Source organism: Microtus oregoni, unplaced genomic scaffold, assembly GCF_018167655.1.
Source record: "Microtus oregoni isolate MIOR12 unplaced genomic scaffold, Mior012 000065F_ref0000479, whole genome shotgun sequence".
In the NCBI taxonomy this organism is placed as follows: Eukaryota; Metazoa; Chordata; class Mammalia; order Rodentia; family Cricetidae; genus Microtus; species Microtus oregoni.
Window position 1 is genome coordinate 9,747,933 of NW_024543875.1, and position 14,126 is coordinate 9,762,058.

General features: G+C 42.8%; 1 protein-coding gene across 3 annotated transcripts in view; it reads right to left on the reverse strand.

The window, feature by feature from the left end:
* Positions 1-14,126, reverse strand: part of Epg5 (ectopic P-granules autophagy protein 5 homolog) — a 91,288-nt gene that overhangs the window by 47,671 nt on the left and 29,491 nt on the right. For all 3 annotated transcript variants that reach the window (XM_041640830.1, XM_041640829.1, XM_041640831.1), the window contains 10 exons: positions 12,974-13,093; positions 12,011-12,270; positions 10,346-10,486; positions 8,958-9,102; positions 8,533-8,730; positions 7,713-7,823; positions 6,811-6,930; positions 5,085-5,251; positions 3,601-3,822; positions 1,558-1,681 (listed from right to left, as the gene is read on the reverse strand). In XM_041640830.1, coding sequence (XP_041496764.1) covers positions 1,558-1,681; positions 3,601-3,822; positions 5,085-5,251; positions 6,811-6,930; positions 7,713-7,823; positions 8,533-8,730; positions 8,958-9,102; positions 10,346-10,486; positions 12,011-12,270; positions 12,974-13,093 — 1,608 coding nt within the window. The remainder of the gene's footprint in view (positions 1-1,557; positions 1,682-3,600; positions 3,823-5,084; positions 5,252-6,810; positions 6,931-7,712; positions 7,824-8,532; positions 8,731-8,957; positions 9,103-10,345; positions 10,487-12,010; positions 12,271-12,973; positions 13,094-14,126) is intronic.

Genomic DNA, 14,126 nt, shown 5'->3' on the forward strand with positions numbered 1-14,126 from the left:
CTCCAGGCAGCCGCCCTAACAGAGCTCTCTTCTGAAGGCATTTCCTCTTCTCTCTTTCCTCTCTTGGTAAACAGCTCCTCCAGATAGCCCAAGTGGGGGTCGGGAGGACTAGCCATTCTTATAGATGTAATCAATTCAAAACCCTTCCTCCAGGGCTCCAGTGAGATCGCTCAGTGGGTAAGAACACTAACTGCCTTTATGGTTCCCAACACCTACCTACATCAGGTAGGTCACAACTGCCTAAAGCTCCAGTTCCAGGGGATCTGATACCCTGTGACCTCGGAGGGCACCTGCACACACGGCTCTCTTAAACTCACTTGGGCACAGACACACTCAGAAATAATACATAACTGTTTAAAAGCCTACTCCATTTATTCAACCATTGCCATAGTCATCTAAAGATTTCAGAGCAAAACCCGAAGTCTTTGGGAAGGTGTGTGTGGCCCTAGCTGGCTCCATCCTAGCTGGCGTCTGTAGTTCTGCTTATGCTACTCAGCTGCTACATCCTCGCCACACCACTGTGGACAGGTTGTGGTTTGGCCTGGACTAGTCTTTCATCACTTAACAACCATGTCTTCCCTTCAAACATCATCAAGCTCCCACGCGTCCTTTGGAGCTCACAAGTCACTACTTCAGGCTGGGTCTCACTGGGCTCACAGGGCACCGCTGGCATTTCTCTCCCAGTCTTGATCACAGATGTGACCTCTGCACATAAGCTCCCCCTGCAGGCAGGGACTCCTTCAGATTTCTCTTACTATCTTTGGCATTAATAACCTGGCATTCAATAAATACTGGTGTAAGGAAGAGAAGAATAAAGGGAGGAAAGAAAGACAAATATATCTACTGTAGATGAAATTCTATATGCAGTGTGGAAATAGAGAGGCTTAAGGAACCAAATGAAAGTCCCCCACATCTCAGAAGCTACTAAACCATATCCAGTGCAGGGTCAGCAGCTGCCAGAATTCAGCCCCTAGATAGAAATATTTCCAAGAGAGGCCTTCTTTTCTACTTCCCTGCCTCCTTTCAGCCTAGCTCCAGAAACCTGAAGAAAACTGAGTCTACAAGTTAGGGCTGAAAAAGAATCACAGACAGTGGAGTGTGGCAGAAAGAAAACCTATTAGGACACACAGGAAGTAAAGTCAAGTGGCTCCAAAAGGACAAATCAGAACTAGACACTGACAAGGAAGCCTCTCCATCACCTCCCTGTGCTGACCTATGACCTAGGTTGTAGATCACCTAAAATGCATCCCTGTGCTTCCAAGGGTAGAGATGGTGAGACATATTCAACAACAGGTCACAACTCAAATAAGCAAGAAGACAGTCAGACAAAAGCTTTGTTCTTCAGGTTACAAAACAGCCTAGAACAAGCTTCAGGCCTTCAGATGAGGCCAGGACAGAGCGGTCAAAGGTTCATATATACACTGACTAAACCTACCAGAATGACTGTGTGATCACCATTCTGTAACAGTAAGCAGTTTTACTACTGGATGAATATTTACATTTAGTTCAATTTACATTTAGAAATGCAAAAAAAAAAAGGTATTGTCATAGTTTTACCTGCTGATTCTGCATCACTTTTGCCAGCCTGTGAATATCATAATGCTTTGGTAAAGAAGGAATATAAGTATCTCCTTTTTGAAAATTTTCATCTTCTAGCCATAATATATATACATTGAAGAGCCTAAAAGATAAAAACACAATTACATAAAATGTAAAAAGATGTGCAGTCAAATGAAGTTTCTTATATTTACTAAGAACTCTATTACCACCATCTGAGAGTAAAGAAAGGCTTCCATGAAGAAATGAGTCTAGCAGCCACTGATTCTCCTAAGAAGCTCACAGTGGGACCCTCACACACCATTAAAACAAGATCCAATGGGCTGGAAAGATAGCTCAGAGGTTAAGAGCACTGATTGCCCTTCCAGAGGTCCTGAGTTCAATTCCCAGCAACCACATGGTGGCTCACAACCATCTATAATGAGATCTGATGCCCTCTTCCAGCCTATAGGCATACATGGAGGCAGAACACCATATACATAGCAAATAAATAAAAAAAATTTTTTTTTTTTTTGGTTTTTCGAGACAGGGTTTCTCTATAGCTTTGGAGCCTGTCCTGGAACTCCCTTGGTAGACCAGGCTGGCCTCGAACTCACAGAGATCCGCCTGTCTCTGCCTCCCAAGTGCTGGGATTACAGGCGTGCGCCACCACCGCCCGGCTATAAATAAAATTTAAAACAAAACAATATCCAACTTATGTAACAGGTTTGAAAGGGGCTCTGAGAGCCCTGCTATGGATGAAGGAGTAAGTGGAGGATATGCCTAGAGGAGTGCTCATACCACATCCTAGGATCTGAACTCAGCTTTGCTGTCCTGGTTGAGTCAGACAGAGCCAGTCTTAGTGCTTGGAAAATACCAAAAGCTAGTTTCTATCCAACTGCAAGCACTTGCCAGCTTAAGAGCAATGGCCACTCCTGTCACAAGGAAACCATAAATAAACCTGTGGATCTGTGTACCTTGCTCTCATTAAAAAGGAATTTTTTTTTAAAAAAAAAAAACTAGGCTTACAAAAGTTATGTCTTTATTTTTAAATATATTTATCAGTTTGTTTATGTTTTGCTTTTTCAAAGAACAGAATCATCTATCAACTAAAACCAATGGAATCCAAGGCATTGTTTGAAAACCAGCATGGAAAAGTAGTTTGCAAACACAGATGACCAAAAGGCAGCCTGGGGTAGCTCTGGCCAACAAAGCGGAAAACTACCTCCTTTATAAGCAGAATAGGGTACCAAGTACGAGAGCTACAGACAAGGATGGTGTATGCATAGATTTTTCTTCTAGGTCCTGACTCAGAAAAATGGATGCTTTCTAAAAATCCACAGAGGGAACTGGAGAGAGGGAGTATCAATGACCTAAAATGTTCCAAGAGAAAATCTCCTAGCAAAACTGGTTAAAAATAAAAGGGGAGGGTCCTTTAACCACTCACAGTAAGGGCTAAGAGCAAGTCCTGAGGTCCCCAGGGTCAAAGCAAGCCTGAGACCTGGGTTTCCTCACTCACCAAGGTGTTCTGTAATTGAGGACAATGCCGAAAAGCCATATTTACGCGGTCTTGCTCTAAGACAACCATTGGACTAAATTACATTTACAGGCAGAAACTATACTAACCAAACCTAGCTCACTCTGAAGTTCCTAACACTTAGGAACAGACCAATCTGTGCCCAGAATGATATGCCCCTGGATTCTGCCAAGGATCTCAGAGCTAAGAAACCCTGTATTAGTCATTTCTTTCTTTTAACAATTATTTAAAAGGTTCTGGTAGTTATATGCCTACTTTGATCAATTTGTTTTGGCTTGCCTCTATTTTCACATAAGAAAGAGAAGAGTACCAGCCCTCTGGGTTATTACTCAGACTCAAACACTCAACAAAGCTACATCCAAACGTCTCATGGAAACATCTCTAGGTATGAATCAGTGTCAAAGCCACCTCCCAAATACAACCTAACAATTTAAGAGTAACATCTGAGCTCCTGAGCTCCGTATCAAAGCTAACCTCTCCAACATCGTCTGAGCCACAAATACCAGCAGATAGCTAAGCTACCTTACCTTACTAGCTCCCTGTGCAGTTCTGGAGACGTCAGATAAGCAGGGGTCCCAGCCTGCGGCTCTGCTGCCCCTTCACTGCCCTCTGCTGGAACACGGAGGGCCTTGCTTGCAGCATAGTGGAAGTCAGCCACCTCAGTCAGGCGTCTTTTCATGTCTTTCAACAAATTGATATGCGAGGGACTTTGAAAAAACCTTCTTCCAATACAACCATCTACGGGCAACCTTAAAGAATAAGGAGAACTTAGAGCCTTTGAGCAGAAAATGCCTAAGTGGCTGAACACAGTAGTCATTCAGTGAGTTATCTTGCTATACCTCAAAAGCTATTTTGAGTATATAAGGAAAGGGTATACAGAGTTCCCCTGAGCTGAGTCCATTTCTATGGTTCTAATTATCCATAGTCAACCATGGTACAAACAGAAAATTCCAGAAATGAGTAAGATATGCTTAGTTTTACTTTTTATTCCATTTAGTGTGTGTGTGCATATGTGTGTGCGCGCGTGCGTGTGTGTGTGAGAGTACAGGTGACATTCCACATCATTAGTGTAAAAGCCAGGAGAGCTTTTAGGAGTCAGCCTTTCTCCTTTCACTGTGAGTTTCTGGGATCCAACTCAGGTTATGGGGTTTGCATGGCAGGCACTACTACCCACTGATCTATCTTGCCAGTCCTAGCAACTTTTATTACAGAATATTGTTACACTGAGCTTTCTTTAGTAGCATATATACTAAACTAGTATGCTGTTGTAATTGTTTATCACATTAATAGTTATTCTGTTTATCTCTTGCTATGCCCAATTTATAAACTGAACTTTATCATAGGTATGTATGCAGAATATGCAGAGTTTGGTACCAACTGAGGCTTCAAAACTCTACAGGGCATCTTGGAATGTGTCCCTAGAGATAAGGGAAAAATGCAGGAAAGTGTCCTTGAAAAGAATGAAACACTACAAATCAGGGCATCGGTCTCTGTTCGTGAAGAACTAGAAATCTAACAAAAAAGAGAGGGAACCAAAAGTCCGTCTGTTTCTTTATGTTTCAAAGGAATGAAGGAAGGGGCTGGAAGGAAATTAACTAGGGCTGGAGAGCAGTGCTTGATGCAGTGGACAGTCTGGGCAGGTCAGCAGTACTATGCAGCATCCCCATGCACAGCCAAGGGTTACACTCATATATCACTCCTCTTCATAAGGTCCCCTTGCGGGCCTCAGGGAGGTCACATATGTAGCCTCAGCTTGAAACATCTTCTCTCCCTATACACCTCCAGAGGTTCTCTGCTGAACCTTGCCCAGTCCCCAGGTACTGTCTTTGCCATGGTAGGAATAGATGAGGGTAAAGAGAAGTTGCCACAAGGCACCCCAAACTCCATTAAGATCAAGTCTCTTAAGTATTGAGCACATAAAGAATCCTAGCTATGACTCTAACACATCTTCCACAGCAGACCATCTCAGAAGTGAGTTGATAGGAACTTACTACAGTACTGGGTACCATACCCATATTGTGGTCCAGGGCGATGAAGATATAGGAGGAAGAACTTCTGCCAAATGAGTGGAAGAAGAGGATGATCAGAAGGTGTGACCAGAGCCTGGTGGGCCCAGCGATAAATCATCATCCTCTGCAGGGATGGGACGATGGGCAGCTTCAGCTGGACCTGGGCTTTCTACAAGAGAACGGAGCTTTAGCAATCCCCAAACAAACACAATCAAAACACTATGCTCTAAAGGTAAACATTCTGTTTTCACTTCCATAAGAAAAAGTTATTAAAACATTTTCCAAGCTCACTAGCTGACATTTTAACCTCTTTGGCAGTACAGAGAAGACCCCAGAATCAGCATCTTCCTGAAGAGTTATCTAAAGCATGGGGAAGGAGCACAGGGGAGAGCATTTGCTCAGCGTGCTGGAGGCTCTGAGTTCAATCCCAGCACTGTAGTGAACTGAGGCAGAGAAGCAGGAGGATCACAACTTCAATGTCATCTTCAACTACATCATAAATTGGAGAACAGTCTGGGAATACCTGAGACCCTGTCTCAAACAAACCAAAAAAAAAGAAAAATTCTAAAACTAACCTCATGTCCATTTCTGAAATTCCTTTGCATATAAAATATTATACTATCTTCCAATCATGACATGGTTCTGGCATTCGTGAACCCACATCAGCTATAACAGCACACAATTTGCATAACATTGAGTTCTACAGCACCCTATCATCAAGGGAGAAGAGACCCAGAAGGTCCATCCCTCCATGTGGATGGAAGGGGAAGAGAGAGAAAGCTGGGGGGGGGGGGGTTGGTTTGGGGTTTTTTTTTTTTCCTTCTTCTTCAGTTGAACTCCTGCAAGGTACACATGCTCCTGTAAGTAATCCTAATTAAACTTATTGGATCACGGGGAGAAGAAAGGACGGTAAAATGGAAAGGAATCAGCTGGGAAGCAGACGGGATCCAAAGAATAGAAGGAAGATAAGAATCATGGAAGGAATATTACCAAAATATAGTATAGGTACAGATGAGACGTCCATTATGATCACTAGAACATGCTAGCAACTTTAATAAAATCTTAACTTCATAAAGCAAATCAGTCAGATGACAGAGAACCAAAAATGAATCTGTCAAATTTTATCAATCTTGAAAGTCTATATTCTGTTTTGTTTTGTTTTTGTTTCTCAAGACATGGTTTCTCTGTGTGACAACCCTGGCTGTCCTAGAACTTGCTCTGTAGACCAGGCTGGACTGGAACTCACAGAGATCCTCCTGCCTCTGCCTCTTGAGTGCTAGGGTTAAAGGAGTGGGCCACCACCACCCACTGAAAATCTATATTTTAACAGGGATTTTAGGGACTGAAGAATTCCTTGACAGACTCTGAAACCTGAAAGCAAAGCCTCCACCACAGTCCTACAGTAGATCTCCGGACTGAACCATTAGCCCAGGCTATTCCACATGCTGGTCACCGCAAGTTTTCCAAAGAAACTCAGAGACTCAAAATCTCTGAAGCAGGCACCAGAATCTGACTTTTCACAAGGTTTAACGAGGAGTTTGGGGTATACTTGGGCACAAGAACAACCACTTCACAGCAACAGCAACCCTCTACATTCAGACTAAGATGGCAGTCCTCTGTGACAGGGTGGGGACTTGGAGAAGCCAACAGAGCCTTTGGTTCCACAGGATTTCAGATGCTGAGAGTGTAAGCCACCTCCAGTAACTCAGATGCAGGACACTACTGTACCTTTAGAGCTTGGTCGGGGGTAAAAGCATTTATAACCAACTCCCCTTCAACAACTCTTCGGAGCTGAGAGTCCTCTTCAAAGATGGATTCCATGTTCAGCACAGTCCATGCAAACCAAACCTACAACACCAAGCAAAAGGGAAGGAAAGAATCCACTAATTCCAATTGATGAACATATCCTCCTTATAAGGTTAAATCTTTTTTAGGATTGAAGGTATGGTTCAGTGTACAGCATTTGCCTAGTGTGTGCAGGTCCCTCAATTTGATCTATAGCATTGAAAAACACACACATACAGACATCAGGCAACAAATACTGAGCTTCTAAAGTTCCTATGTATTATTAAGATAAGTGAGTATGTTCTTGTCACATGTATACAATTAAACAAAACAAGTAACTGGAAAAATGCTAAATTCTTCTAGGGGTAAAATAATGAGGACTGCATTTGGGGGTGGAGTATTCTAGAGCTAGGCAGGAAAGATGGCCCATCAGAGTCTCAGTGAGGCAGAAAAGCAGAAGTAGAAAGTCTACATAGAGTGAGGAACTGGTGTCGACTCAGTCCCCAGGAGAGCAGGCTAATAGACTGCAGGATCCTACTGAGGCGTAAGGGAGAGAACAGCTATGACCTTACGCAGCCTGAGATGGGCAGTGTGGCCGAGGCCACACACTGAGTGCTGACTAAGGTCTGTTCTGAGTACTGCACATACACGTTCAACTGCAGCCCCGTCTGAGCACGAGGACACTGAAGGCAGAGATAAAAGCAAGCCGCCCAAGGCACAGAGCTAGAATGGCAGAATCACTCTGAAACCTGGGCCACGTACCCCCAACACTTGATCTCTCTCCACTCAGCCCCCCGCCAGCCTCAGTAAGGATGGTAACAAATGGCCCTCAGTAGACAGCATACCTGCGTGGACATGGACAAGCCCTCCACGAAAGAAGGTGTGATGTTGCCTGCCACAATCCAGCTCACCAGCGAAGAGAGCAGACTCCGGTCACAGTGGTAACCCAAAGCGTTCTACATGGGGGAAGAGGAGCAACAGAGTCTCTGAAGACCCTATCATTGACTCTTCCAAGAGTATTAGCAGTTACCTCTACATTGGAAGATTCCAACAGGACACAGGTTTCGTGGTGTTGCTGAACTCAGTTTCAAGCGTTTCATTCAGAATTTTGTCCCTATGTTCATCAGGGAAATTTGCCTATGATTTTCTTTTTTTATCATCTCCTTAACTGTTTTTGGTATCAGAGTAATACTCCTTTTCATTTTTTGGAATAGTCTGGAGGGCATTGCAATTAGTTCTTTAAAGGTCCGGAGAGTAGATCAATGACCCAGTCATGATCAAGTGCATGATGTACATGTATGAAAATACTATCCTGAATGTCATAACTATGTATACACTAACTGAAAAAGAATTTTAAGAATGGGACTGTCTGATGCAGTAGTCCCAGGGTGCACCATGGGAAACCATAATGACATCCTGCAGTAGTCCTGGAGCAGACCAAGGAAACACACAATGAGCATTACAGAACCCCAGTGTACTCCCTCCTCTATGCAGTCCCTGGGATATAGCCAGTGGACTCTGACTACCGAGATAAAAACAACTTTAAAGTGTAATTTATAATAAAAAAATGAGTTGCCATAGATTATTACCAGGAATTGTATATTAGGAGACCCTTTTAGCAGCTAATATCTAGCCAACGGCTGAAACATATTTTCTTGCAGTTACCTTGTGCTGTTGGTAGAGCAATTTCTGCACACAATCTTCCTGCATCAGGTGAAAAGCTGTTTTACACAAGTGGTCCATGAGGAAGAGAATGGGCTGTTCTCGGTACCACAGATGCTGGCTTATGAGAGCCTGGACCCAGAACTCTAACACAGCCACAGGACCTACTTCATTAGGCTGCATGCTCACACATATGTGTGCCTGTGAAGAAGTTCAGGTGATGTGGATGATTAACAACCTCCCTCCCTCCCTCCCTCTCTCCCTTCCTCCCATTGTTAGAACACATGCAAATACTATCTTCTTCCACAAAAGGCCAACTCTAACAGCCTTCCTGTACCAAGAGATTGGCACACCATGTCATAAGAGCTAACACCACAAGTTCTGTGGGAAGAGGAGGAGCATATTAAGGGATTTGTTAGGGCCCTGACCTGGATCATGCTGTTAAGAAGCTTCACGTTGTCCCCGTGGCTGGTTCCTGTCAGATGCTGTGCCACTTTGTGGGTGACCTGCTGCGTGACCCCCTGAGGAACACCACTGTCCAAGTGTAGGAAGAGGAGAAGGTTCGACATAAATCTGAAGAGAGCAAAGGATCACGCCCTTTACCTTCCAATCAGGCAGAATTGCGAGTGGTCCTGTGTGGGTTTTGTTGGTTAGCTTTGCTATTCTCTGCTGTCTGAGACAGGGTCTCATCGAGCCCAGCTAGCCTCTAACTTGTTATGTTGCTGAAACCGCCCTTCAACACCAGACCTCCAGAAGTGCTGGAATTATAGACAAGCACCAATGTAGCAGATTTGGGGCAATGGGTAGGTGGTGTTTAGGGAGGGAGCAAGAGCTGTAAGCATGCTAGACAAGTGCTCTACCACTGAGTTATATGGCCAGAGCTCTTTTCTTTCTTTTTTTAAAAAGCTGAGCCATTCTTTATGTATACAACATTCTGCCTGCATGTATGCCTGTGAGCCAGAAGAGCGCACCAGATCTCGTTACAGATGGTTGTGAGCCACCATGTGGTTGCTGGGAACTGAACTCAGGACCTCTGAAAGAGCAGTCAGTGATCTTAACCTCCAAGCCATCTCTCCAGTGCATACACACACACACACACACACACACACACACACACACACACACACCAGAGCTCTTTTCATTAACAGCAGATAATTACTTATGAAGAAACAGAAAAATGTTAAATTGGTTCCATTTTCCACCATGTTTTTTAGGGACTCTGATAAACCTCTCATAACAATAAAACTAGAATCATTAATCTAAACAATGTTCATTAACCATATTGTAAACAGGAGTACAGAAGTTTTCTGTCTTTTTAAAAAAATAAAAATAGCCAGGTGGTAGTAGTATACAGCTTTAACCCCAGCACTTGGGAGGCAGAGGCAGGTGGATCTCTATGAGTTCAAGCCCAGCCTGGTCTACAGAGCGAGTTTCAGGATAGGCTCCAAAGCTACAGAGACCCTGTTTTGAAAAACAAATAAATAAATAAATAAAACAATCAAACAAAAAAATACTATTAGGAGACAGAGGGATGGCTCAGCAGTTAAGAGCATGTACTACTCTTACAAAGGAGACAAGTATTATTCCCAGCATCCACATCAGATATCTAACAGCCAGCTCCAAGGGATCTCTGACACCCTCTTCTGGCCTCTGTTCCTCTGTATGCATGTGCCCATACTGCCACACAGACTCACAAAGTACATAAAATTAACAATAAAAATAAATCTTAAAAAAAGACAGACTTTTAATTTACTCTAGAAACCAGAAAACGTCATTTCTACTTGCTGGGATATTTCTGTCAGCAGAATATACTCACTGCTCATTCTTCAGAAGGTAATACTGGCAAGGGTAGAACATGGGTAGAATCTTATCCAGAACATGGACCACTGCTCTCAAGTGCCTTGATTGGACCAGCATTCCCAATAGAGGGATTCCTTCTGCACATAACTTCTCGATGCTACAGAGGAAGAAAGGGAAAGCGAGTACTCAATCACTCGTTCATAAGACCGTATTCCTCCAGTGAAATGCAAGCCTACAGGACCCAGATTCTCTCAGTTCTCTAACATTTTTATGACTAACCTACACACAGAATTACTACAATCATAACTTAGGAATACAAAGAGTTCTTAAAAGTCTCATCTATATTTTCATCTCATTAGATGAGTAATTTGAAAGCATTGTGCTCAAATTTACATGATATCCCAGGAACAAGATGAGAACCCACAGTTGGCCTGACTCAAGTGTCCCAGAAGCTACTGCAGCCAAGGGGAGATTGTAAATCAAATTCAGTCTGTCAGCTTAAACTGCAGTGTGTCAGATACATTTTCTTTTCCTTTGAAATAATTTCAAAGGAATAATATAGATAGATAGATTATTTTTCTTTCTTTTCAGAGGATATATATATCAAAGTATTGAACAGAATAAAGGGCTGGCCACTTTAGGCCTGTGTCCAGCTCCAGGGATCCATAGACTCTGGCCTACACAGGTAGCCACACACATTATGGCATACACATACATACATATTTTTTTAATTATATAGATCTTAAGAAATATCTTTTAAAAGCAGTGTTTTAGCATGACCATGACCCTGGGTGACTTTCTGTTATTGCCTGTATTCCCTATAGTGTTATATTTGTGTCCATCTAAGTCTGTCTATTCTACACCCAAGAGCCAGCCCAACTGCTCTAAGTTACTTCTCTTCTACTCACAGACTGTAGCTATGGAACAATTCCAAAGGGAAACACATATTCTCCTTCACTCCCATCAGTCGTCAGTATGTACAAAAAGAACCCAGCAATAACTAACAACTACAGTATCAGAATGGATACAGCATCCAGGGAAATCATGAAACAAATTAAAAAACTATAGTCAGAGAAACAGACCAGACACTATTCTGAGAATGTAATGAGCATTGTGACGAACTCATGCTCCATAAAACCAGTCAGTACAATCATTTCCATCTCAGGGGTGAGAAACCTGGGGTCTAAGAAACTACCGTGGCACTAGAGCTCTGGGAATACAGCAATGAGTGCAATCCTAAATAACCGCCCCCTTCTCTAGAACAAGTCTAGATCAAGCGTGCTCTCACCTACTTTCACATTTGTCCTACCACACGGCCTTCCCTGCGGCCCCAGTTAAGGGTATCTCCTATTTTCCTCATCTCACCTCCTCCCTATAAGGTAGCTGCACCTATACTCATCCATTCTACCAGCATTTTTAAATATGTGTACAAGTTCTGTAGACATACAAAGGAATATGAAAAGTCCCTACCTTCTACAAGGAAGCTTTAGATGCATTAAAACTATGTATTTGTTTTGGCAAATAATCAGGAATGAATTTGGGCATTATTTCTCCTTTTATAACAAGGCTCATTATTTGACCCTAATTAACACCTTAATGAAGGTCTCATGATTGGGATGTAAAAACATGAGTTTCTAGAACTCCTACCATCAGAGTACCCTAGAGGTTCAACATACAGTACCTGTGGCCAACAGCTGTCACAGCTAAGGCAAGATAGCAGCCAATGGGCATGCCTGATTTCACAGCCTTCAAGAGAGGATGAAACACAGATGACTCTGTCATGTCAGGTACCGCGCTGGAGAAGGGAACAACTGGACAATTCTGCTGTGTTCTAAAATCATTTTTGTGTAATTTTAACCTCAAGATCAAATTCCAGGCCCACTGGTTAAATGAGGTCTCAGGAGTCTCTCCATATCGAACAATACTGGCCAGATAGGAAACCTATGACAATCATTCATTTTAAACAATGTTAGTCATATACAAATTAAACAGCAACTTAATTTCCCACCTCTGCTGTGATCAACAGGGCCCTTAGAAGACAAGGCACTGTTTTCTTCCCTTCAGTGGATCACAACTCCCCACTACACCGACAAGCTTTATGAACCTGATCTCAGCTCAACACCACAGTGCTGGTAAACACATCCAACAAGTCAGAGTTAGGGGCCTTGCGGATAGCATTTACCAACTTAGTTTTATAAAAGGTAATATCAAGCCACCAACAATTCTATCAGCTTGCAAAGGCTTAAAAAATGTCACTCACTTCTCCTGAGTTGTACGTGTGAACTCCAGCACAGTCCAATAGCTCAATCCAAATTCTCAAAGACAAATGGTCCCAAAGAGATTAATTTTGTCATGTGTGGTGGGACAGGTCTTTAATATCAGAATTTGGGAGGCAGAGGCAGACAGATCTTTCTGAGTTCGAAACCAGTCTGATCTATACAGTAAGTTTCAGGACAGCAGGGGCTACACAGTGAGGCTCTATCTCAAAAATAAAGGACAACTTTTTAAGAAAAAAACTTTAAAAACTATAAAAATTAAATTTAATATCTTTAATTAGCATAAAGAGTTCTTAGAAAACATAAAAATCAGAACTATAATTTCATCTTCCCAGGCAGTTTTTAAGGAAGACTTATGTTGGCAGTACCTGTTTCATACTCTCAGAAATAAGCCCAGTGTAGGGCTTCTGTGACAGGTGCTTCTGATAAGCCTCCAGGACCAGCAAGGCTACTTCAGTATGCAGAGCTTGATCCAGATGAAGTGTGCCCTTTGAAGCAAAGTTACAAATATACTATTCTGTATTTAATAAACAGTCCTTTAGAAAACAATAGCAAAGGCAGAACAACAAAACAGGACATTGGATCCAGAAGACAAATGTTTCAAAAACCATATTTCTCTAAAGTGAAACTATAACATGACACCAGAGGAAGAGCTCTCAACTCTAAAGAACATGTACACTGCACCAAGGCATGCCTGAAACAGTCAATCCCAAGACCCCCACCCCATCCTAGATTATAGGTTAAGAATCTTACCACCTATCAATAAGAAATGCTTATTATCAACCACACAAGAAAATATTGAACACATCAAGTACATTCCTGTTTGCTGTTTCAGCATCAGTGAAAACACCACACTCAGAAGTACAGGTAAATACTGCCTTATAGGCTGGGTGATGGTGGCGCACGCCTTTAATCCCAGTACTCAGGAGGCAGAGGCAGGTAGATCTCTGAGAGTTCAAGGCCAGGCTGATCTACCAAGAGCTAGTTCCGGGACAAACTCCAAAGCTACAGAGAAACCCTGTCTCAGAGGAAAAAAAAATACTGCCTTACAAGCCTGGAGTTACCTATAATATTCCCAAATAGTCTGTGGCAAGTTTCAAAAGCTCCATTCCCTAGCCCCTTCACAGCGGCTGACCCATGGCTCTAACAAAGGAGGGAGGAGACACTCAGAAGGATCTGGATGAAAACATGTGGGAAATGGAAGGCCTATAAGATGTTCCAGTGTGCTCCATGGATCCACCAGTGTTCACCTGTCCAGTGCTCAGGGCACAGGCCTCCACTACCCTACCCAGCTTTTACGTGGTTGCTGGAGACAGAACTTGGGTCCTCATACCTATACAAGCACTTTATCAACTGAGTCAACTCCCCTCCAATGGGATAATTTTTTAATGTAGAATACCTTCATCAGAAGATGTTCACGACACAAAGCAGAGCTGAAGAAAGGGTAATTTGGGGGATGTAGCTCTATAGTGGAGGGCCTTCAGGCATGTTCAAAGTCCTAGGATCAGTCCCCAGAGGAAG